At 42.2% G+C, this 26,780-nt stretch overlaps 1 protein-coding gene across 5 annotated transcripts in view; it reads left to right on the top strand.

The window, feature by feature from the left end:
* The first annotated feature begins 17,162 nt into the window (after positions 1–17,162).
* The window catches only part of DACH1 (dachshund family transcription factor 1), a 352,684-nt gene continuing 343,066 nt past the window's right edge, over positions 17,163–26,780 (top strand). For all 5 annotated transcript variants that reach the window (XM_066545065.1, XM_066545064.1, XM_066545063.1 and 2 more), the window contains exon 1: positions 17,163–18,374. In XM_066545065.1, coding sequence (XP_066401162.1) covers positions 17,635–18,374 — 740 coding nt within the window. In that variant the 5' untranslated portion in view covers positions 17,163–17,634. The remainder of the gene's footprint in view (positions 18,375–26,780) is intronic.

Raw genomic sequence — 26,780 nt, 5'->3', positions numbered from 1 at the left:
CCAGTCAGCAAACACTTCTCATCATAAGGAGAAGACTTTTCTTAATCTCAAGAGAGTAATAAAGAATATAATTCTATTTAATTCTTATAACTTCAAACTCAAACCCTGACAGAAGTATTTAAATGATGTAACACAAATATGCAATTGCATTACAAAATAAAAGTTCAGTAACTATAGAATTTCTATTGCTTTTTGATAAATGCTTCAAAAATGGTAGATAAGGACCTGTTCAGATCCATTTTTTGTATCTAATAAATCAATATTTCAAGACCACATCTATGTAAGCTGAAATCAAATTACTATTTTCTATTACCAAATATTCACCACTTTGACTTTAATGATTTCTCTGTGTGCTCAGTACCACTACAAAAGGTTGGTAGCTACAACTCAAAATAGAGTGCTAAGAATTCTCTGAAACAATACACTTGTGAATCTGAAACAGTTCTGGCATTATATTGCTTGAAGGCTCCTCCTATTCAGCATGGAAATTATTAAAGCTACTCACATACTTAAAACCAAGTTTATGGACAAAGTTTAGTCACTCTGTGACACTGCAATTGAAGCAGAATGTAAATTTGAGGAAAAAAATTTTTTTTTTAAGGTTCCACGAGGGGCAGCACATATATATCTGTGAGATTAGCAAATTGCTGTAATATGTACAAGTCTTAAATATCTAAGAAAAACTATGTTGATAGAAATCTCAGAGTTAGCTCAAACTGCTCAAAAAAGCTTACACTAAGTAGGCTTCACCACATACAGTTTTGTTCCTATTTTGTCTGGATAAGTATACTGCTGACTCTCAAACTGTTGAACCTTTGGGATGAAATGGACAACACTAGGAAAAGATTCCAAAGGGAAAAATAAATATTACTGATATCTGCATTAGGATGAGATTGACAGGACATCCTTCAAAGAGTGAAAACAGAGGCCCAAAAGAATATTCAGGTTTAAAGATGGTTACAGTTTAAGAAGGCATTCTCTATTATGGATGCAAAGTGGATGCAAGGTGTTCAAAAATGCAAAAGGAAAAGCAGTTTAAACCAATATTGAATATCAGACAGGGAATAGTAACCTGGCTTTCATACCTATTTGACCAATTTCTTAGCTGGCAAAAAGTGACATTGCTTGGTTTACTCAGGAGGAGCCTGGATATTCATAGCAGCTAGGGATTCAAGCCCTGATGCATTTGGATGTGTTTTGTTTAAATTAGAAAAAGGATCAAGAAACCGGTTTGGCTACTAGTTGGGACTTCAGTAATAGAAAGATGGACATAGAGGCAGAGAAATAATTGTGTAGCAATTTCTCTGTAACACTTGTTGGCCTACATACTCGTGATCTTCTGTTGCTAGTCAGGAAAGAAGGCATTCCAGCAGTGATGCAATCAGAGGGCATTAGAAGCTCGTAGTAAATTAACTAAAGGCTGAACTTCTTTTAAATTAATAAATATATCACAGACACATTTATATGGTTAGTTATGGATGTTGCAATAAAAGTCTCCGAGGTTTGACCTGATAGCTCATTTTTTATCATGGGAATGGTTAAGGGATGGGAGCAGGCTATGAGAATCAGCTACTGTTTATTTACTCAACTGCAGGAAAAAAAAAACATTAAAAATCCAGCTCTGTGTACATGTGAAAAACTGTAATATATTCAGTTCATGTAGACTCTAATATGTTTGTGGGCATCATCATCATGAATAGGAAATAAAGAGTAGATTTAATAATTAAGACCTCCTAATCAATGTCTAAGTCCATGTGAGTGTATAAAACTTGTGGCAACTTGCAGAGAGCATAAAAAAATTTTCTAGAATTGAGTAAAATTCCATTACAAATAGTTTGCAATGATTGACCAGTAAAATCAAACCAATTATCCAAGCCATGAAAATGCATGCACTCCAGAATAATGTTGTGCATCAACAGTTAGTGGGCCTGCTCTCATGTGTAGAATTACTCTAGTGTATAAATGTTTCAGGACTAGGGCCAAGGAATATAATGCCAGAGCCCAAAGACAGTTGGCAGCCATTCAGGAAAAGTACTGGGGGTAGAGGTATCAAAACTGTGGACATTTGAATAAAATTAATAAAACTATACAAATGAAAGATTTAAAAACCCCCAGATTTTTCAGACTTCACACATTTTTTACAGTTTTTTTACATACAGCAGGTTTTTTTTGTACAACTTTTACAGTTTGTATTATCTTAAACTGGAAAGAAAGAGTCAAACCAATTCCAGGAATAGGTAATAAGCTGAATTTGGCTAATGAGAAGCAAGAACAAAAGGAAAGGAGGAAAAAAAGAAGAAAATAAAAAGACATCAGAAAATAAGAAATTGTGTGTTTAGACTTACCATAGTTCTTTCCAAGTCAAAGCTGATTATGACTGTTTAAAAACAGAAAAAAAATGGTCATTGAGAAAGCATTTAAAATGTTACCTTGATCACAACAAGTAAAAGATGGCACAATAAAGACCAAAAGTGCATACAAAGGAAATGGTAAGTGATGAAATAAAGAAAGGACGATTAAATATTAAAATAAATTGGGTACCTTAAGTGAAAGAAGAATTTGACATATTTTTAGTTCCACTTGTGATAGAGGCCTGTCTCAGATCACCTAGGATGCTTCTCACAGTACCAGCTTAGAGGTTGTCTTTTAGGTGTTCCAAATCTCTGCACTGAATATGCATACTTCTCTTCACGGACTGCATAAGGAGACCAGGCTCCTATCTCTGACACATAAACCATCTAAAGATAGGTTGTGTGAGTACTGGCTGGAAGCAGCTGCCATAGAATAATTGGCACTCTCTAGTAGTAAAGAAAAATTTAAAAGAAGAAAACTTATGGGGAAAAAAATCCAAACAATTCTTGAAAAGCAATGCTTTTCACATCTATTACATATCTTCCAAAAGATACAACAATACCTTTGCAACTGCAAATACAGTCTTTAAAAAGGACCAGGAAGGTTCAATAAAATAAACTAGAAGGTTCCAGCTTGCATGTTTAGACACAGGCAAGATGTCTAGTAAAAGGAAAATACAACCTTGGATATTTGTCCTGTGTTTAGCTAAAGGGTTGGATAGTGCCAAGAAAGACTTTTAGGAGACCTACCCTGAGGTAACTTTCAGACTTCAGGACAGGTATTCAAATATAACCATGGACTTCCATTAAAGATGCAACAATTAAGCAGAGTAAGGCAGTGTTTACTCCAGGGATTTTACAGCATAAATGTTCTTTATGTCAGGGGAAAAGAATGTCACTTGACCTGTGAAGGACATTCACACAGAATGGCAGCATCTACAAGCATTCCCCATTGAGTTAGGATCCCCACTTTTGTCCTCTAGGTTGCATTAATTTTGGCTGTGAGAGAAGGTAAAGTGAATACCCTGCTAAGTGTCAGATCTGATTCACAGGGTAAGCAACAGGATGTGAAGAGGGCACATCAAAAGCCCACAAAGCTCCATAATCTCAGTCATTCCCTGTACATTTATTTATGTAAATAGACTTGGAGGCATGCCCTGAAGATCAAAAAGTAGCATGGTGAAATTACTTCTCTTCAATGAGACTGGGAGGTTCAACGCTATTTGATGGATTGAAGGAAAAGAGTTTACTGATTTAGATAATAGTTAAAACAAAAGACAGCATTAATCTGATGTTTACGTGGTTCAGATATGGGATACATCTCTCATACAAGCATTTCCTACAGTGGGCAAAGAAAGGAACAAGCTCTCTTTGACCAGAACCTGTGATTAGGAAAGGCAATGTTTATCGGTTTACATTCTCCCTTTCCTTCAATCCTGCTTCTGGAAGGCAGTCAGGTTTAATGTTGTGAACTGGGAAAATGGACCCTTACTAATGACCTAGACCAGAAAAAAAAATCTCAAACACCTTTACCAATCCATAGCTTTTAAAATTTATTATCCTTAACTTTCCTACAGGTGACCCAAGCCCACCCTTCTTTTTACAGTCATGTTAAGAAGCAGGCTGTATATTTAGAGTCTATAGTAAAATAGACTGCACATTTACAACACTGATCTTTGCTTTCTAAACTATGGTTTAGTCAAGTACGTTGTAGTAACCAACATATAATGAACACTAACTACTACAACTACATTCTGCTTCTTTGACTCTCCAGTAAAGTCATTTGGAGGACAAATAATATTTCTAAGGGGTTTTCCCACTCCATGCTGCAGTTCATTACATAGTAGTGAAGGGTACTAAATGCAATGAGATGGTTACTCCAACAATATGGGTATATATAAATTAAAAATAATGTAAAATGAAAAGGAGACAGAGAAAATCAAGATAACAAGAACTGCAGGTCATCCTCATGGATTGTAAAAATGAGGCCTAAAAAAAAATTAATAATGAGCAATGAACTATATCTAGTGTTGAATTCCCTGCCTCTCTCTGGGCTGGCATTAGCTGCCATTATAAATTGAGGGAAGAATTCCCAAAATAATTGCAAATATCCACTAGAGATTCTGCACACCAGTTAATGTGTGTCTGTGGGCATGCTAACAAAGGCAATTCCTTAGCAAGCAATATGTGAGTCGCCTGGGATGGTTAATGAATCTGCTTTGTGGTAAACTTTTTAGTACATCCTACAGAGACCTTTTAAGCATGTTGCTTTTGGAATTTTATTATTTGTATAAAGTTCTTTTGACTGAAACTCATATTTCCTTTTATTCAGGAGATTCTCGCAGTGCAGTTTTCACTGTGCTACACATTTAGCTTTGGGGAAGCTTATTGCAAACCTGTTAGTTGATATCTGCAGTGGAGAGTATTGTTTTCTGCTTTATTTTAAAGTGAGGGGGTTTTGTTGTTTTTATTTTTTGCACTGTTTAATTTGTACATAATATTTAATCTGTAGTGCCTCTCAGAGAGCCAAACTGCTAGGAAGTTACTCTTTTCTGTCACATTCTGCAAATATTAAACTCCAGCTCCCCATCATCATTTACAGCCTGTCCCCTACAGAGGGCACCTTTGTCTTATTGGAATTGCTTCTGCAAAAAAGATAATCGCTGGTTATCAGAGAAATAACTGAGCCTTAAAGAGAGCTCAGACTTCTCGCAGACACAAGGACCTTGCTTGCCTACGCTTTTTAATTAACCAAGTTTTGTACTGTTACTCAGCAGCAAGAAATAATGTTTCTTTCTGCATTATTATAGTGTCTCCTAAGAAGCGAGGTGATGAACTGAAGATTACTAGAATTTACATGAGAGGTCAATGAGTGCTGAGGCAAATTAAAGAGCATAAATTTAGGGGCTTTTTCTTTCTATCAGTAATTAAGGGATTTGTCATTAAAAAATGTTTCTGAGATGCGTACTAAAAACATTGTCTGTGGGAAAACAAGCTGTAGAAAGAAAGTCAACCATTTCCCAAATAAATCTTTCTAACAGACCTCCAATTAGTAATTGCTATCTGAAAGCTGTTCAAGTGGAAGAAGGTAAGATTTTATTCTTCTTTGTAGGGTTAGATTATCAAAACTGACCCTGAAATTTTTATTTGGGAAAAATAACAATTGACTGCAAGACTGAGTCAAAAAGTAATTTTCTTCCTGATTTTTTTTGGTGTGTGAAGTGTCAAGTATATAATTCTTAGTATCTACTGGTTCTGAATAAAACTAGCAATACTTTTCTTCTCAAGACTGTTTCCCAGCTCAATCTGTAACACCATCTTCCTTTACAGGCCACTTCACAAATGTGCTAAGACAGATGCAAACATCATTGATTTGTAAATGGCAAAGTGAAAATTCTAAAGAATAATCTTTCCTCTGTCATTTTATACATGTCTGACTATTCAAAACAAGCTACAGCTGTAAAAAGAAGCATAAGACATTGCATTTATGTGACTCCCAAACAGGCCAATACTGTGTTAGTTCACATTAACTGGGGGGAAAACACATGCATAAATGCATTGGTCGCTTTGCATAATGCTTTTTTATGGCGTTCCTATCAATAAAAGTCACAAATAGCCTTATAAATTTAACAGGAGGCAACCTGTTGCAAGAAGACTCTAACTTCCCAGGCTGGTTTCTGGGACTGACATTGAGTGTAAAGAATCTAACACAAAACCCAGCAAGGAATGTGCCCTGCCTTCCTTAACATTTTTCTAGAAGCTCTTATAGAAAATGCATTCATGTTTACATTTTCAGCTTCAAATACCCAGCACAAAAGCATGGGAACACAAAAACCTGAATCTCTAGTCTAGGCTGCTAAATTAATTAAGCAGGACTCGTATTCGTGCGTAATACTTTAATGCCATTGGAAAACTGTTTTAGGGAGCATTTTAGCAAGCTCCTCCTGTGTTATAATTTTACTTCCTTTTTCTTCTCTAATTATAAGCCAAAGCTGGATTCCTACCTAATGAAGGAATCTTTTGTTTTTTTAAGATTTCATTTCTAGAAGTCAATAGGAATGTTGCCCATGTAAAGATTGCAAGATCAAGAGCTTGTACCTATAAAAATGTCCAATGTGAATATATGTTTTAAGACATTTACAGTAATATAAAACAGTTGAAGCTACATTTGCACTAGTGCCAGGAATGTTTCATAGAACATGATGGTCTACACTGTAAAACTGTTTGAATTGCCCTTGGTGCACTTTAAGCATCCTAAACCCCAATTCCTGGTTGCAGTTTGAAGGAGAGGGAGGCTGCACATCTGAGACCCTCCCAGCTGGAAGTCTACTACTGTTACTATCCTGTTTTGAACAGCAGAAATTTACAAAGAGGCATATGTGCTAGTTGGCTATTGCATAGGAACATTCCCAGGCAAGTTTAACTTGCTAGCATAAACCTAGCTTCCAAAACCGTGTTTACTGCAGCCATTACACATCACAGTATTTAAAAGTATTCAGCTATCAGCCCTTACTTGTAAACTGTATGTTGAATTTTAAGTTTATATCAGTAGGAAAGAAAACACTCAAGAAAACATTTTCTCAATTATAGGTACTTCTATATGCATTATTTTCCTTGTAATTGTTTCAGCTTGATAGGAAAAAATAAAACTTAGAGCTGTTAAGAAAATGTTTGTTTTGAATATGGCTGTAGATAGTATAGATTACAACAGAAAGTAAAAGCCACAGAAGAACATTTTAGAAGTATGTAAACAACTTAGGGGTCCCACTTTGAAAAGAGGACAACTTTACCAGCAGAGAACAAAAGACCTTCATTTTCAGTGAGGGGTACTCCATGATATTGACAGTGAAGACATGGTACAAGCCCACAGCAGGTATGGTTGAATTCAGCCCTTAAAATCCTTTCTAAGTAACATGGCACATTTTCCTTGAGAAGTAAGAAAGTCTTCCTGCTGGTAGTAGTGTATTCATCAACTGGTCTAAATTTTCCAAGGAAGAACCAGGGAAACCTTAATTATTGCAGACCTCACATTTGACTGCTCACGTTCATTGCTGCCATGTAGGAAACCTGGCTCAAGTTCTCTTGTCCTGTGGGAACAATAGAAGCTGGATGTGTGAAAACTGGTTTCCCACCCTGGAAATGACCTGCCCAACTGGTTATTAGTTGTACCACAGAATGCAAATATGGACGCAGAAGCACACAGCCTCATTTCAGCTTAACCTTCCTTGAAGGTCCACTTGTGCAAATGTAGTGAACCCAAGCCAAGACTGCTTGTGTTTAGGCATGGATTCTCTCTTCAGAAAACCCCCAGCAGCTCTGAGATTTGTGCTTCCATCAATATGGCCAACAGTGGAAACCAACCCACTTGGTGAATTGTGTTAAGGTGAGCTTACTAAGAGATTTTGGTACCCACTAAGTCATGAGACAATTGGAAGTATGAGCGTGGAACCTGAGTTTTGTTGTGGATCTAAGCTGCCCTTTTCCTCTTCACGTGTGAAAACAGAATTATTCTCAACTGCCTGGGACTGATCATCAGATAGAAGGGTGTAATTAAGCAAAAGAACAACAATTAAAACTCTTTCTAACCGGCTAGATGAAAGCAATTTAGATGGTGGTAGCTCATTTTTCTTGTTTTGAAATTTACATCTTAAGTTTATACTCACATGTTTAGAAGAACAAATTTTAATAAAACAAACTTGTTAGTATATACTTTTAACTAAAAAGTATTTTGTGTGGATAAAATTTAATTATTGTGATTCACCTCCTTTTAGATATTTATGATTTTCTTAAATTTGTTTCTTGCTCAAATGTATTCATTGATTTTCTGTAAAAAGTTCCATTCCTTTCCAAAGTATAAGGATAAAATGTGGTTTTCTTTTTTTTTTACTATTTTGTGACTCAGCTTTTTGCTTTCCAAAGTTAAGTCTCTGCCTATAGAACTATAGCTGCACCTAAAGCTATGAATGTATTCAGGAACTTCTAACTTTATAAGTATTTTTATTGGATAAATATTCCAAGAATTTACTTTGTATAAAGACTTATATACATAAGCTTAAAACCAAGTATTCATATTAATAAATTTCAGTTGCAGTGAATCACAGAGCACTGAAGAGGAACAGACAACAGTGAACTCAAACAGTCTTAATAAAAGTCTTTTGCCATTATCCACAATCAATTTGTGTATATTGCAAGGAAACTTATTTTGATTCTACAACCCACTTTTAACTTACCATAAAGACACAGGAACTTTATAAAATGTTTTATATCCATGCCAAGTATTATCCTGTAATAAAATAAGTGGATTTTTTTTTGGGGGGGGGGGGAAATGAGAAAATGGAGAAAATCATGAATTGCTGCAAATTATTTTCAACTAGTTTGGTATTTAGTACCTTCCATATTAATGGGTTTGTGTAACTAATTTTTGGCATAGGGAACTATTTAGATGTACATTTTGGTTCTCACTATTGATGAAGAATGCACAGCACAAGTAAGGGAAAGGTGTGACTGTCAAATAGAGGTAGAGAATGGATAAATGTTAATCCTGGACTATCTTTTGTTATCCACCAGATGATTTTAGACCTTGAGCCCAAGGTGCTTGAGAACATATTTGGAGTTTTCCTTCTCTGCTAAACAAGGTCTTAGTATCTTAAGACATTTATACAATGTGAACCAATGGTTTACTGAAAGCTTTTAAAGACAGAGTTAGAAGAAGACAGGTCTAGTTCATCATCAGCTACTTGTGCTCCAGCATGTGTGATATAATCCAAAACTGCCTCTTAGAGCTTTGGGAACCCTGCACAGGAAATTATATTATGCTGGACACAATTTTAAGTGCTTGGATCTTACTGGGAACATTAACCAGTAGCCCAATCCACAACAAACAATAAGTAAATGCAAGAGACATTCACTGCCATTGTGAAAGTTTATTTTGAACTTATCTACTTGGTATCTTTTTTCCAGAGGGTTGTTTGTTGCCTTCCTTGGAAAGTTCATCTCCACATGAAGGAGATCAGACAATCTCCAAGAAAATCTCAATACTGCCCAGTAACAATCTCTCATGCATATAAACCAATAAACAAATCCCCCAAAATACAACCCAAAAACACCTGAGAAAAGAACAGGGCCTAATGGAAAAATCTCACAAATCTTCTGTAGTTTTCAAGTGTCAGGGCAGAATATCCAAAGCTCAGAAATGTGTCTGGTGTAGTTCATGTTTCCCATCAAGGCTTTACAGCCAGGCAGCCCTTCCAATTCCCTTCACTATGAGTGTGAAGACTCATAGTATGGAACACTTGCCCCATTCACACACCTTCTCGGACAGATGGGGAGCAGCAGGGGAAAGACAACTCTTCCATCTATGCTTTTTCTGAGCATAGACAATGAAGAAACAAACCCTCACTTAGTCACAGATGGGCTTAAACTTTCTTTTGTCCGTACCACATTCCGCAGTCCCGCGCACATTTCCTTTCCCTGGAGGACGTTTCTGCGCGGGGCGCGGAGGGGCGCGGAGGGAGCGCTGCCCCCCGCTCACAGGCACTAGTGGGCGCTGCGCTTTCTGCTCCGGCTCTCCGAGCAGCGATGCTCCACACTGCGATATACCACACTGCGATATACCACGCTGAGATCCACCACACTGCGATACTCCAGCCGGGCTGGGGCAGCCGGGGCGGGGCAACTATTGCTTCCATATAAAGGACTCTGTCTGTGTGCGGACTGTACGGAGAGTTGTCATTTACGCTATTTTACTTTATTGAAGTTGAACTGAGAGAGGTCACTGGTGAGCAAGCACGAGCAATGCAGGCAATTACAGCCGCTTTTTTTTTTTTTTTTTTTGTATGTGTGTGTTAAGCATTACCCCGCAGAGCAGAGCAGCCTCCCTGCATCCCAGCTCAGGGCTCAGAAATAAGGTGTGTCTTGCTTTACTTCTCTGTTTTTACTACACAAAACACCCGTGACGTCCCAAAGAAGGACAGCTGAAAGCTGTCGCAGACCTGTGCACACTAAGTTAAATATAGGCTTATTTTTGCGGGGCTGGCAACATAACTTTTTTTGGTTTTTTGTCCAGGCTGGCATGGGGGAGAATTAAAAAAAAAAAAAAAAAAAAAAAGCCCTCCACTGACACATTTATCTCCTGCTATTTCACAAAGAAGTGATCTCTTTGGTACTATTGCAAGAGTCATGCAAAAAAACCCCAAAAAAACAAAAAAAAAAAACCAAAAAAAAACCACCAAAAAAACAACCTGGGCACGTTACAGGAGTCTACTTAGCAACTTTCAGACTTTGTTCTTCTGTTTTGCTACATAAATACAGTAGACAGAAATGGGAGATAACGGTCCCAATGCCAATGAAGAGATCAATTGCTTGCCTACTCTCGTTTACGACAGTGGAAGAAGCACTGGTTTTCCCTAAAGCAGATTTTTTTTTTCCCGGTAGCCTGATGCATGGAAAGCGAGTGCATTGTCCTCTGACAGCTGATGCTTATCGGGCCGGTGGGGGTATTGTGTTTCAGCTCGTGGCACTGAAAAACCTTGTAACTTTCTTTTGAAGTTAAATGGCTCCGTTTTGTTTCCGTGTGTGAATAACTCTCCGAAGAACAACAGTGACCCAAAAGTCGAACTACAGTGACCCAAAAGTCGGCCCGTTTACAACGCCCGTCCAAGCGACCTGTTCCTGTCTCTCGGGCGGAGCTTTGCCCAAGAAGGTCCCCTCGGAGGAGCAGACGGGCGGGCAGGAGGAAAGGGGGACGGAGGGGGAGGCTCCTCAATCAGCCCAAGTTGCATCGTAATTAAATTGTATTTTATCCTACCGAGGCATGCAAAATATCGAGCAAAATACAAGTTTAAGTAATTTGTTTGTCCTCTTACCTGTAGGAGTTGGAAATTAACAGCCCCGCTAGTTTACTGCTAAGCCTGGAGAGCGAGAGATTGCTTTGCAAACATTACAGTTATTATGTCTGCAGTTGGTACTCTTTGTATAAATTATTGATCAGCCATCTTATTTTTCTTTCTGCTTAATGGATATTATAGCATAGCCGTTTACACGCTATAGTTAAGGTTGTGTCAGCACTTCCATTTATAACATCCCCCTTTACCCAGAGTTTATAACTCTCTATAAAATTCCGCTCTGTGCTGAAACTTTTCAAGCAAGGGCTCGGACTTTTAAAAAAAAATCCTTCCTCACCCCCCCCCCCCCAAAAAAAAAAAAAAAAACCCAAACAATTAATAATGTTTGTCTGCTTTTTTCTTTTTTGAAATATGGGAATAATAAAGGTAACACCCTCCTCCCTCAACTGTTTTCCATTCACTTAAGTGACATGAGGAAGAAGAGGCAGCGTCTCGCAGGCTGTCAGTTCCTATATAAAAAGAAGGCAGCACTGTGCATTTTTTGTCGCTGTTATTAATATTGTTACGGGAAGCAATTAGCGCCGGAGCGGCAGCCGAGCCGCCGCCCTCCGCCCGGCCGGGCGCGGGGGCCCGACCGCCGCCCGCCTCCCCTCCCGGCGGCACCGGGGCTCGGCGGGGCACGGAGGGAGGCGGATCCAGCCGCCTCCCCCAGCTCCCGGGCACGGAGCAGCAGGAGCGGTCCCCGTGCACCGGCAGAGACCGCACTGGAGAGCCTGGAGCGCTGAACCCGGGGCCGGCTCCCCGGTGCTCCGATTAGCCTAGGCTGGGAGCGAGGGATAGAGCGGCTGAGCGAACTAATTCTGTGAAGGGGGGGAGGCACGGCAAAGGGCAGCTCAGATTAGGTCACCGCTTTAACATAATTTAATGGCAAGGACTTTGTACTTCATAATTATTGCTCCGAGCGACTCTTCCTACCTGTTGGTAGGTGAATTAGCACGTTGGACTGAGGACCTCTAATGAGAGCCCAAGTCTAACTCAACACAGAGGGCCCCCCGTCTATCCCAGCCCTCTTTTAAATCACGCAGGGAAGTTGGTTATCATCTCCTCCCCGCGCTGCAGCTCTCCTGCTCGGCTGTCAGTTGTCAGGTGAATGTCAGCGGGCAGTGCCCAGCCACTGCTCCATCCATCCATCCACCCATCCATCCTTCCATCCCGAGCCAGCCCGGGAGGGGACCACGACCCGATCCGTTTCACCATGTGGCTCTGGTAGCAGCAACGTGACCGAGAAGCTCAGATAGACAGAAGAGCTGTTTTAGTTACTGACTTCGAAACGCCTTTTCTGAAGTCAGAACAGTGATTTAAGGGGGAAAAAAATCGTAAATAAGCAAGTAGCTTAATTGGCGTTTGGTTTTTGCAATTTCCATAAAAGCGCTTGTGCGTGGGCGTGTGTGTGGGGCGTGCGTGTGTCCGTGTGTCGGATGCCTGCCGGCGCGGAGAGGGGGAAGGGATGCGCGGGCTCCCGAGCCGTCGGTCATCGCATCCCTCAGTACAGCGCGTCCTTGGTCGCATCACCAGTTAGCATCCCCGGGATAACACCCATCGCTCTTGGGGATGAAGGGGAAGAATTGAGGCATATTCCCTGGTGCTAAATCCTGCCCCTCTGCTCAGGCGGTGAATACCCCCAGAGCCAGTGCGCTGACTCGCGGGAGTAAAGCCGGCAAAAACCGCTCTAGCGCTGAAGTGCCGGGGCTGGGGCTAGGCAGGGCGTGTGCGAGCTGCCAAGCCCGCAGCAATTCCCCATCCAGCTCTGTGCATGGGATGGCCAGCCTCTGCTGTCAGCTCTCTGGCTGAGAGGTTCACATTAAACATCAGTGCAAGCAGGAGCAAGTGCTCCCAGAATCTTGTTTTTAAGGACTTTAAAAGTTATTTTTAATGGCTTCAGAAGTTTCTTCACTTTCATTCTCCCACCACTTTTTTTTTCCCCTTTGTTAGGCAGGCACCATATGTAAATGCAATTTGTAGTAAACAGAATGTGAAAGCAATCTTGCCATGTATTTTGGGTTTTTTATGATATATGGTGGACTGTTCAGAAATGCATGCTATTGTTAAAGCTGTTTGTGCCCAGTGTACTAATGTACTGTTTGATTGAGTGAATTAGCAGTCATAACAATCTGGCAGTCTGGCCATAGAAGTGTGCTCAAATTGATTTGTGTTATGGCTGGACTGGAAAATCTAGTGTTAGTTGTTTTTTTGCCCTGGGGCATTGTTTGTACCAAACTCCACTTTTCATTTAATTTTCCAATAGATTATTGAAAGACCAAAAGGTTTGTGATCAACGTTTGCTGCACTTTATTATTATTCAGCTATTAAAAATATCCTATGAGTAATTTCAGGTTCCCCAAAACCTTGCTTTCAATTAGAGTAAACATAATTAGCGTTACATCGTGCTTGGAATGGCAAATCTCCCTTTGTATCTATTAAGCATGTTATCTACTTGTCCTGTCACTGAAAGGAATCCAGTTTGTATTTGTATTGGACAAGGTTTTGTGCTACTTTGACTATAACACAACAATTAGAAAAACAGCGCTGCAGTATCCAGTTTCTTACTACTGATACAACACTTCACATCAATCTCAATTGTATTCATGGTGTTTGTCAATGTTTAGTAAATGTCTTGGTAGAAGAGAAGCAAAAAAGGATCCCTTTTCACACACTTACATTTCTATGAGTCTATTTTCCTGAGCGATGCAGGGGGGGATTCTGTATGAGGTCCCTCCCTCTTTCTCAGTCTTCCCTCTAAATAGCAGATAGCTCTTCAAAGGGGGATTGCTGCTCGAGACCTGAGATTAAAGCAAAGCAGAACTTACCTTCCCTGTGCCAGTACTTGCTCATTTCTTAGAATCTCTGCTCGGCAGTTGTTTGCAAGAATTATAATGCAGCATCATTAAACCTAAAACATTACTCTATTGATCACAGAAAGCTTTGTGAAATCATCTAGTTTCTCCTCTTCAGAAGCAATGAGCAAAATAGGTCACTATACAAGGGTAAGACAAGACACAAGACTGAAAGGTTTCTCAGGAAAATAAACTCCAAAGAAATGCAGGGGGGAAAAAAATTGTAGATGAACTTAAAATGATAATGCACTATTCATCCTTACCAGGTGCATATCTTCTGTTGCATCCCCTCTCCCGGTCCATTCCTTCACACACGTTCAAGAGACAAACACTTTTCTGGGGTGTTTTACTGAATGAATTTAAATATTTAATTATCAATAATAACTGAAGATGGGGGAGGGAGCTGGTGTACTATCCTAGCTCCTGTCAGTCAAGTGTTCAAATTCCTTAAAATGCAACAGCTACAATGCATTTTGTAATTGCATTTTACCCTTTACAGCTGCCCTCAAAATTGTAATTTAATAAAATAGTGAACTCCGTATCAGTCTTTTTTTTAAAGCAATAAATTATAATCATTGTCAATACATCTTACTGTTTTAACATACATTTTAATATACCAAAATGGTAAAAAGAAAAAAGAAGAGAAAAAGAGAGAGAATACCTGCCCTGAACAGCTACATGAGCAGAACAGAAACCCTGCTTCAAACAATATTCCAGGAAAGAAATTAAAGACTTCTTAATTAGTGCAGCAATTAAGCTTTCTTGGTCGCATTTTAATCAGCCCAGGCCCTATCAAAGGACAAACAGAACGATTTGCAGGTCTTTGAATTTTAAACAGTCTTATTGATTTCAGCACCATAAGTCTTCACTTGACACAGGGAGAATTTTCAAATATCAGTTACAGTAATTTGAGTTTTGCTGATATCAACTCAGAGAGCGAAAAAGAAAACACCCAACAATATTATTACACGAAAGCGTCAGCAACTAAGAGGAATGCAATCTAGAGAAGTTTACAAAGGATGACCTCAGGATTTATTGGTGTATGTGAGTGTGTCAGTACAGGTGCGAGTTAAATTAAATTGAGACACTCCCCGTAATAATTAGAAACACTTACCGTGCCAGAAGCTTTGAGGAATCTCGAGCCTTTTCAAAAATCTTTCTTTCTAGGTTCCTAATCCCTGTGTTGAATTGATATCATCAAGGTTAACCCAAACCCCTGGTAGTAAACCTTTTCAAACTACATTTTCCTTTGGACCATGAGAATTATGTATCTGTGGGAACACACAGCAAATAGAACAACAGAAGAGCTGGTGTAGGAATCATGTTGTAGGAAAAGTAGGGAACAAATGAAGTGGTAGCTTTCCTAATTCAGAGTTCACCCAGATCTCCAAGTGGCAGTATCACACGTGTCTGGCTCTGTCCTGATCTTCTTACGGAGCTGTTTTGTCTTCACGAGGTGTGAGAGAAGGTGACATGCAAAAAGAACAGGTGAGGGAAAGAAAATATGGACAGAGTTGGCTTTCTACAAGTGAAAAACAGGAAGAGGCAGTGTATTTAGATTTTGAAATTAAAAGTTTTATGCAACACTAGATCCCACCACTGGGATCCTACCATTGGAACTCAAGTTGAATATGCTCCTCCAGATAAACATTCTCAAAAAACCCCATAAAAATGGCTCAAATAAGTGTTCTGCACAATTATGGGTACACAAAACTTTAAAACATTACTCTGTGTTTTCATGGTTTTATTTGTAATTTTAAAGATTTTAGTGCAGGATAGCTTAACTTTCACAAGCAAAAGTTGTCTTAAGTGGCACTAGAACAAATTCCTGTAAATTAAAGTATAATAAGCAAGCAGATCATATGAGAACAGTTTATGTCTGATACTGTGGAAATTCCCCTGCACCAAATTAATACAGTTGAGATTATCCACTCTACAGATGTGTCATCCCGTGAGTCATGTCTCATGTAATAGTATCATAGGAAAAAAAAAAAAAAGGCTATGGGCACATACATGCATGGCAATTAAGTACACGCAGGGCGGATTTTTGAAACAGGAAGAACTACGCACGCACCGACCCCTGATTTTGCAGACCCCCCCGTCTGTACCAGTGGCCATTTCTTTACCCCTTTCAGTGTGCGAAGTGCCCTGAAGACACGCAGGAGACAGCCCCGGGCTTTCCCGACGGAGCCCGGCTCGCCCGCCGCCAGACGCGCTCCAGCCGCATCCCGGCTCGGGGCCGGCAGGTACCGCGCCCGCCGCCGCCCCACCGCGCATGCGCGGGCAAGCGCGCCGGCTGACTTTGCGCGCTCCGGGGCGCGGAGGGGCCGGGCCGGGGCTGCGCGCCCGCTGCGCGCCGCCCGCACCTGTTGCGCGGCGGGACCTGCGCGGGCCGCCCGCCTGCCCCTCTGCCAAGTTACTTCTGTGCCGCCGCAGCCCGGTCGGCGCGGCGTCTCGGCGGCCTGAGCCGTAGCGCCTCGTAGTCCCCCTCCGATCCGCGGCCGCCGCAGGAGAGTCCTCCGCGGATGCTGCCGCGTGGGGCTGCCCGTGCGCGCCCCGCGCAGCCGCCGCCGCCTGCCGCGCAACAAAGGGCACCCTCGGCAGCAATTCCCACCCCGCCGGGAGGAGCGTCTGTGGTCCCGGGAGAGCCGCAGCAGCAGCAAGAGCAACAGCCCCGTCCGGAGGTGTCTGCTTTTGTCTGCCCCGGCAAGGTGTGCGGTGCCCAGCGCCCGCCCCGCGCCCCGGCTCCCCCGCTCCCGCCCGGCTTTGGGGGAGCGCTAGAGACGCTCGTGTTTCTCCACAAACTGTGTTGACAAGCGACTGTTGAAAAGGGCTGGGAAAATTACATCTCATCTCTGGTGGGGTGAAATATGAAACATGTAATCTAACGGTTCCTGAAGGAGGGGGGAGAGGGACTTCTCTCTCTCTCTCTGTTTTCCTGCTCCGGGTTCCTGGTTGGATAATTTGGGTTAATACTAGTGAGTGAGCCTTTTGCTGCTTCAAAGGGTATTTCAAGTTGCCGGAGCTCCTCCCCTCCGCACCGTGTGACAACAACAACTCGTCCAGCGAGCGAGCGGCGGCGGCGGCGGCAGCAGCCAGCACTTCCCCGCTCATTTTCTCTCTGTCATTCCCCTCTCAATCTTTGATCAATGTACTTGCCAGAGAGAACCGAAGTCCTTCAAACCTCCTCCTTTTCACCTTCGTCTTTAACGTGGTGCTAGAGCAAGGACCACAAAAAGAAACTGCCCTCCCCCTCCCCTCGGCCCCAGCCCCGCCGCCCGGAGCGGACTTCTCCTCCTCCTCCTCCTCCTCCGTCCCCACTTGCGGGACACTTTGTGCGTTCTCTCTCTCACTCTGCCCCCTGCTCTCTCGCTCGCCGCAGCACCTGATCTGGGGTTATCCCCCCCTTCTTCTCCCCCCTCCTCCCTTCTCTCCTTTCCTCTTTTTTTTTTTTTAGTAATTTTTTTTTAAATTTTTCCCCTTTCCCCTGCGTGTGTGTGTGGGAACTTTCCCCCCTCCCCCTGCCCCTCCGCCGTATATGTGACCATGGCCGTACCGGCTGCTTTGATCCCTCCGACCCAGCTGGTCCCCCCTCAGCCTCCGGTCTCAACTTCTGCCGCCTGCACCACCACCACCACCACCTCGTCGTCGGCCACCTCGTCGTCGGCCACCTCCTCTCCGTCTCCGTCCATCGCTCCCCCGCCGGCCGCTTCGGGGACAAACCTATTCCGGCCGGAGCCCATCGCAGCGGCGGCGGCGGCAGCGGCGGCCACAGTCACCTCCACCACCAGCGGCGGCGGCGGTAACGGCAGCGGCGGCGGCAGCGGCGGCGGCAGCCCCAGCCTGGGCACCGGCGGCGGCAGCAGCAGCAGCAGCGGCGGCGGCAGCGGCGGCACCTCCACTCCCAATGCCAGCGCGGCCAGCGCGGCCGGCAGCCTGCCCGGCAAGCCCGTGTACTCGACCCCGTCCCCGGTGGAGAACACCCCCCAGAATAACGAGTGCAAGATGGTGGATCTGAGGGGGGCCAAAGTGGCCTCCTTCACCGTGGAAGGCTGCGAACTCATCTGCCTGCCCCAGGCTTTCGACCTCTTCCTCAAGCACTTGGTGGGGGGCTTGCACACGGTCTACACCAAGCTGAAGCGGCTCGAGATCACGCCCGTGGTCTGCAACGTGGAGCAGGTCCGCATCCTGAGGGGGCTGGGGGCCATCCAGCCCGGGGTCAACCGCTGCAAACTCATCTCCAGGAAGGATTTCGAGACCCTCTACAACGACTGCACCAACGCCAGGTAAGCGCCGCAAGGCACACGCGCGCCCCGCCGGCCCCCCCGCCGCCGCCGCCCCCGTCCCACCCCCGCGCGGTGCGGTCCGGGCGAGCGCTGCGCCGCTTCCCGCTGCCCCCTCCCGCGCTGCCCCGGCACCCAGCCGGCCTTCTCCGCAGCCAGCGGCGCTGCTTCTTGGTGGGACGGAGGGGGGAAGGGAAAGCCGTGTTCGTGCCCCCCTCCCGCTTCGCTTTGCAAGTGTCGCCCTGTCATTGTCCCCTTCCCTGCCCCCCGGGCCGAGGCGTGCCGGGGGTAGGGGTGGCCGCGGGCAGCGCAGCGCGGGAGCGGAGGACCGGCAGGGGTGGGAAGGGGCCAGAAAGTGCTTTCTGACCGAACCTCCAGCTGAAGTTTATCCTTGGATGTATCTTTAAAGCAGGCAACCCTGGGAAAAAGCCGCCCGAAGGGTGCACGGGAGTGGGCGGGGAGCGGTCCTGATGGGGGGACGGCGACATAGACGCTGGGGTGTCGCGTTAAGTGGGATGGGGCGCGGAGCTGCCCGGCGCCGGGGCCGTTCCGGGGCGATGGAGGCCGCTTGGCCATCAGCTGCTGTCACACATCCGAGGGGGCACGTGCACTTTTTGTGTAGGGCTGTAAGGCAGTTGCCACATGGCGAACGGGGGAGGTGAAGGCAGGGCGGGAAGACGGCGAGGAGGAGGTGGAAGCGGCTTTCCTTTGGGGTAGTGGGGAGAGGCGCCAGGCGGCCGGGCTGGGCTGCTTCCTTGGTGCGGGGGGTGGGGGTGTCGGTCCCCGAGGAGCAGGTGCGAGCAGCTCCAGGCCCCCACCAACCGAGGAGGAGACGGGGGGCAGCGGGAGCGCGGCAGGGATTTGGCAAGGCTGGATGCTGCTCTGCCGCGCAGAGTAACGCGGGCGCGCTGGCGGGGCCGGCGCCGGGGGCGGGGAGCGGCGCTGCGGCTGCGGGCGGTGCGGGGCCATCCCCGCACCCCGCGGGCCGGGGAAGCGAGCCCTAAACTTGCCACAGCCGGGGAGGAGTGTCGGGGGGATAGAAGGAGCTGGCAAAAAGGGAAATTCCTGATGCAATAGCAGCCGCCTTTGCAATGGAGGGCGAAAGCCTGGGGCTGTTATCTCTCAATCTGTAGGTTACAGGGCTGAATCCGCTCATAAGGAGAAGGGATCGCATAACTGCCGTGACCCCGAGATCAGAGCGGTCGGAAGCGCCTCCAGTTCCCGGGGGCTCTCCCCCTGCCTCAGGAGGGGGCGGGGGGCTCGGGCTGTGCCGCGCTGGAGGGGCGCCGGGAACTTCCCACGGAGGAGGTCGTGGATAAAGTCCCGATGCTGCTTTCAGTATACCCAAACAAACAGACCGGGCTCGTTTCACTTTCCCATTGTCAGATTTCAAGGTGCAGCAACAACCAACACGTGGAGAATTAACCCCACGCGATGCCGTGCTCCTGCCCGTCCCGTCCCGTCCCCAATGGCGGGGCGTGTGACATCCCCTCCTCCTTCCCTTCATCCCCCCACGACTCAGCAGAGGGTGCCTGGCAGTCATTAGCATAGAGCCAGGAGAAGCAGAGCACTTACTCTGCGGTAGCAGTTGCTAGATGGATTGTTGAAGTTCCTGAATATTCAGGGCAGCAGGACAAAACAGCCTGGAATAACTTCCAAGGGCTGACATAACTGTAGCTGCTCGGGTAACTCTGCTGTTGTTTCATGTGGAATCAACATGAATATTAATAGCTGCTCTTAGACAATTGTTGGGTTGGGGTTTTTGTGTGTGTGCGTGTGTGTGTGTGTGTGTGTGTGTGTGTGTGTGTGTGTGTGTGTCCCTGTGGTGTGTAACTTGCAACAACTCTGTAAGAGTTCCAAGATTTGGTCCTTAAAATAAACTTATGGAAGTTTTACTTTGCCACGGTCATAACCATGTGAATTTTAATTTGAACATGTAGAATTAAGAAATACAGAAACTTTCTTTTTTTATCGGGGGTGGCTGGGGGCTTATGGAGACACCAATTCCTGGACTTGGCAGGGTTATAAAAGGGTTTGGCAGGCTGGTTGTAACATGGCTTGATTATGTCAACAGCACAGAATCGGCTGTGTTTCAGCTGTTCCTGAGGTCTGCTGTATTATCATCCAGTGTAGTAGAAATTACAGTAGCGGGTTCAGAAGTGAGTAGGATTTGACCCTTAAAAAGCGTAATTGTAGTAGGCTTACTTATACATCCATTAAGCAAATAAATTAATGGAAAGGATATACAATAGGTATGCAAAATGTATTATTACAGTATAGACAAATAAAGCAAAGTGGGTCAGTGAGTTTTGGTCAAAATGGGAAGATAAATCTGTATTTGCTTTCTGGATTTCCCCTCTAATACATTTAATTCTTCATTCTTTGCAAATTATTTTTAATTATTTCTGACATTACAGTAATTATGCAGAGTATTTTGGTCTACTCATTTTAGTGATTTAAGCGACCTTTCCTGACTCCCAGTTACTGCATACTTTGGCTGGGTGATGTCTTTTTGTATCCCGGGTGGACACTTTACTGTTGAGATGGAAACTGGAAGAACCAACTCCATCCTAGCGGCTAAATTGTTGTACTCATCAGATTCAAAAATTTTGAACCAGCATCTTAACACTGTTATATTTGTCTCATAATCAGCTGATGCACTCGAGTACGCTAATCCCTTTTTGGAAAGCTTCATCAAGGTTAATATGTTATTTAATCAAAAAAGGCATCCAAATAAAGCCATTACTTTGTTGTTCTTTAAATGGATTGAATCGTTAGTTGCCAGTTGCTGTGGAAATAATTTGTAATAACTTATTTTGAGATGGAAAAGTTTTAGATGTGTTTCACCAAAATGATACATTTTAACTGTGATATTGCTATTTAAAAAATCAATAAAACAAAAATCAATAAAACACCAAGGGATTTTCTATTGAATGCTTAATGTGGAGGTCTGTAAAGTGAATTGGTTTCTGTGTTTATTTGTGATACTACTAATAATAACATGATACTAAAGGACCTTTTTTCTAAATTAGGCTTGTGTATCAGTTCACTGGAAAAATAAGCTTCCGTTATGGAAGATGACTTTTCTTTTCTGGTCATACTGACCTTTGCTTTTATTTTCCTCATAAAAAGCATTGGCTGCCAAACAGAAATCCAGGAAATAGCAAACTGTGCATTTAGCTTACATTCCGATTAAACGGTTTGACATTAATGGGATGCTAGAAAGCCATATGCCAAACAAATAGGGGAAGGATAAAGGCAAAACATGGAAAATATTTAGAGCTACTAGATGCCAATCGAGTCAGGTTTCTTGAATGTGTGGGTGAAAAAGAGTAGCGAACTGTGCACTGGATGTCACCTGCCTAGGATTAATGACCTGGAAGCTATTGATCTCAGATTGTTTCTGGTCTCTTGTGTTTTGAGCACTTGTTATGGAATTTTGCCATGCTGGGTCCCTTTCTAGAGTTTTCCCATAGACTTAGCCTGGCTTTGGATTGTGCCCACCCGAGTAAAGGCTAAAAGCGTGCGCTTTCTTCTGACCTCTCTTCTGTGACCAGGACATGTTAATCTTTTCTGACATTTGAAGATGATTTTGAATGAGTTCATTGACATTCATACTTAAAGTGGGGAATTATTTGCAGGCTTTGGAAGCTATTTACAATTTTTGGAAAACAACCAATTGATTTTTAAATGTAAAGGGGAAAGATGCTGAGCATGAAACAATTCCCTTCAAAGCCCATCTTACACGGCAGTTATTCAGTCCCTCTTTCCTAGCTTCTGCTTCTCTCAAATTATGTGGACCTAGCATGTCCTTGTTTACTGAGTACTGCTCACTTGCATAGCTTTTTTTTTTCCCTGTTTGTATTAATTAAAGGAGTATCTCACCCAGATAGGTTAGTACAGATCATAGATAGTTTAAATGAACAGGTCAGCAAGTGCAGCTGGAAGGAATGTCAAATATATAGTACCTGTGGTTTATATTGATGACCTTCCTTCTTGCCACAGATTATTAAAATATAATCAGCAGAAATGTGGAAGGCTTTACAAGCAAAGATGACTTCTGGAAGGGCGGAAGATAAATTGTAGTAACTATGAAGAAGGAGTAAAAGGTGTGGAAGTGGTTTCCTTAGACTTAAATAAAATAAAAGACTCCAGTTGCTCATAATAACAGTACTTTAATATCTATCTTACATTATATATTTAATGGTAAATATTGTAGTTTAAAAGCTGAGATCCTTGGCCCGTACTTACTGCAACAGGATAGAACTATTTATCCCTTTAATCTGATACTTCAGTCGCTGGCAGGAGCAGGGTATCTGATACTTTGGAAGGGAACACTTCGCTGGGAACGCTGGCTGCCTGTCGAGAAGTGCTGCCGACGCTGTTGAGGGCCTGCTAGTGATGGGCAGGGGGACATTTTTTTCCCTGATTGCTTCACATAATCTTCCTCAAGGATTCAATTTGATTACCTCCTCCTTTATCTTATAGCTATGAACATTGGTAAAGTTTTGTGTATTTTTTTTCTTTTTTTATAATTAAGAAATCTTTTCTTGGCAGATGTAGTTTATGTAAAAAAGCTTAGTTTTATTGTCAGGTCAGAATCAACTTTACTTACAAGAAAGGGCTATATGGATAGCTTTGTTATTTCCTCAGACCACTGCCATGTCTGTTAAAATGCTCGGTTCCATCTCAGGCTTCTAGGCTCTTCCTGGAGCCACAGGCGCCTCTGCCTGGGGTTGCTGAGCCCCCTGGGCACATGGAGCAAGTGCCCCACAGTGTGTCCCTATGGGCTGTGTTGGGAGGCTGCTGCGCCCACCCAGGGCTTCTTCTCTGCCCCTCCTCAGCATTGTAAACCAAAATGCACTCAGAGCACTCTTATTTGCAAGTTGTCCTGCTTGTGTTCTGTAATCCGGAGTGGGTTCCGAATATTTGTTGGAGACACTAATCTTGTTTGACTGCCATATAGTATTTCTTCTCTTTTCCCCTGTTCCTAGATCATTCCAGATGCCTGTTTTTGCCCATCTCTGTGACTGGTCATCTAAAGTGAATTGCATACGAAGCAGAGAATTTTCATACACTGCATTGAATTTTAATATTTTCCTTTTGAACTACCTAATTGATACATTAAATTGTTACTACAATCCCTGCTGGTCTGGTACAAGTAAACCTCTTTTTCATCATTGCCAGTGTTGCCTAGTTATGGAGGAGCTTTACAAGTTTAGCTGTAAAAATTCATTAATGGCTGTAGGATAGCAGAGAGTAGTTAGAAACTACAGAATTTTATCTAAATTGTATAAGTGAAGTAAGAGTCCAAAACAACCATGATGCCTGTCTGGTTTTAAGCAACAGGAGTGGGTTTAGATCGTCTTTGTTCTTTTATAAGTTAAATATGTTTTGTTTTAAAAATAACGTTTGGGGCATCTGCTTTGCATTATGAGTTAATTCCATTCATTGTTTTAAAATAGTGATTACCCTTTTGCAAATTATATACTGCACGTGAACAGTAATTTTTTCAATAATCTTTAAATGTGCATGCTGTAACAGCGCCATAATGTGGACTGACATAATAGGAATTGACAGTAAATTTTTAGTTGCCTAAATACGTATTTAAATGATACAGCTGAAGAGTCATCTGCAAAAAGCTATTATGATCCAGAGAGTTAATTCATATATAGATAATTTCTCCAGTGTGAATTAAGGAAGAATTTTTCTTTTTCCATTATCATTTAAATTATTTTCAAAAATCCTGAAATATAAACCAAAAATCTTTATATTTAGAATCAGGATATGTCTATGACTTGAAATGATAAAATCCAGTTTGCTTTGGGGAATAACTTTATCCTTAACCCACTATGTTCTACTTATTTATCTGATACTGTGCTCAGCCTGGGGCATCTCCTAACAAGTGCTGATGTTTCATTTCACAGGCATTGCAGAATATTCAACTGTAATCTACAGAATGTGGAATATTAGCATTGAGTGTTAATAACTGCGAACTGTTTTAAACTTTTTTGGGTTTTGGTTTTTTGTTTTTGTTTTTTTTTTTTTTTTAATGGAAGAAAAGGAAAAAAGGTGATAGTATATTTTCCATAGCATTAAGTAGAAAAATACTGTCACTCAGTTTCATCAGAGGAGGGATCAGTTTTTGACCATCCAGTTACATCCCAATTTGGAATTTTCTGCTCTAAGTCACTCACAATGATTAGCTGAGATAACTCTGAAAATACTGAAAACTTGCTTTCTCCTCCGTGAATTTCTGTAGGTCTCTTTTAGAGATGGGATATTTAACCAAGCAGACCCTGAGCAATAGTTCAGGATACATCCACCAAAACTGATGAAAGTGCTTGCATGAGGAAACTCCTTGCGACTGAGGAAATGGATCACAAAATGTATTTTAGTTCACCTTGCTTTAAACAATGTTTTGTGATAATTGCTTTTAGGGTGAACATCCTCCTATGGCAGGTGGATAAATATACACAATGCAGTTTGCAGAATTGAATGGAAAGATCTTCTAAATCATGGGTATCAAAACACATTACTAGCTATAGGCAGAAAGTTTCTGAAATAATATAAGCTTTTTTTTTGTTAGTGTTCATGAAATTATGTTAATGATACAATAAAATACTCCAAAGTTTTTATAGTGCACTCCTGAGAATACTCATGTGAGTATTCTTACTCACATGAGTAACTTAACATAACTTTCTGTTCATTTATCTGTGTAAAGGTACCCTGTTCACTCCAAAACTAATTTATTTTAGATACTTTCTTTGCATCCTACATAATTTGCATCTTCATCATGAAAAAGAAAGCTATTTCAGTATGAAAAAGAAATATATTTTTTGTTGCAAATATCGAACAGTGGCATTTTATGGGCATTGAAAGGCTGAAGTTAGCCATAGTCCAGGAACAATGGAGCAGGTGCAATTAAAATTTGCTGGTGCATCTTACCACACCAACTGGATTTTTTTTTCCTATAAAATAAGTAGATATTTTGGTAACGAAATTTTATTCATCCTTATAAATTTTTAGAATTAATCTCTGAATTGGCCAAATGGCTAAATTATGCCTAAATCCCTTTTGATCTGAAAAAGCTCGGGTTCAAGCAAAGCTTTCAGACTAATTTTCTTATTCACCTTTTAATTTTTTGTGGTACAAAATATACTGAAAAAAAGTGCAACTTAGCTGTTAAGACGTATTTTTTTACATTCATTTTGTTCCTTAGATTGTATGACTGAATGAGAGGGCACAGTAGGTGTGCATACATATTAGCTGACTGACAAAATAACAAGAGTTACATACTGGAGTTGGATGGGGAGAAGGAGAAGAATGGGAGTACGTGGGACTGCTGCACATGCTTTAGCATAATTGACAGCTGAAATATACTTGTAATGTTACGATGCCATGATTGAAGTTCATAACTCTGAATGTTCCTGTTAGAGCACTTGTTAACCATGCTGTACTGAGAACAGGTAATAGGTATTTTACATTTGGAGTACAAGTTGTTGTTTGGGACATGTCTCTCAGCATGTGCTTGTATTTACAAACTGTTGTACCATAGAAACTATTTCTGAATTTTACATCTGGGAAATGTTTTGATTTTTCATTCGACATGAAATGATTGTAAGGAATCAAAAAGAAAGCAGTTATATAAAGCAAAATATAAAGGAAACAGGTAATATGTTGTATTACTATTTAATAACATATTTGTAACCTTGATTTAATGTTGTTCTCATACTTACAAATGATTTTTTTTTTTTAAGAGCTGGATTGTGATTTTATATATGGGACTCAAAACCCCCCCTTTCTGGTATTAGATATTATATTTTTGAGAGAAATACAAACAATGTGTTACAGTTTTCTACAGTTTGTACAGTTTTGTGATAAATCTAGTCAGGGCTTATTGATAGTTTGAGCATTCCTTAAAAAAACCCCATTACTAAAGCTATTATTTTTTGAATTATTCTTTCTCCAAATGTGGTAAAAATATAAACTTAATACTTTAATTGGTTTTATATAATGTTTTAATGGATGACAATGTTATCTGTCTTTATGAAGCATGTAATTTGTTTCCAGTCTCTTGACCTGCTGTAAAAACCTTTCTTTGTTGGACAAGGTCACCTGTAGGACTTAATTATTTACATTAAAATAGCAGTGCTATGGTTTCAAACCATGTGTATAGCTTTAAGAATGCAGATACTACTGTTGCTTTCAATAGCCTACATCTTTTAAACCAAGCATATGCAAAATATATTTGGAAGTGCTATAAAAGAATCAGTTGACATCTTAGGTAGGAAGTTGGATTGCTGTATACTTTCTTGCATTAGCAGGGACAGTTTGAAAGCATTGGAAAAATGCTTGAGATTTAGTGTCCTCTTGTTGCATAAACTGGATTCATTATGTATTTTTTAA

Source organism: Molothrus aeneus, chromosome 2 (assembly GCF_037042795.1).
Source record: "Molothrus aeneus isolate 106 chromosome 2, BPBGC_Maene_1.0, whole genome shotgun sequence".
Taxonomy (NCBI): Eukaryota; Metazoa; Chordata; class Aves; order Passeriformes; family Icteridae; genus Molothrus; species Molothrus aeneus.
The sequence above is the reverse complement of the archived record's forward strand: the minus strand, read 5'-3'. Positions and strand labels throughout refer to the sequence as shown.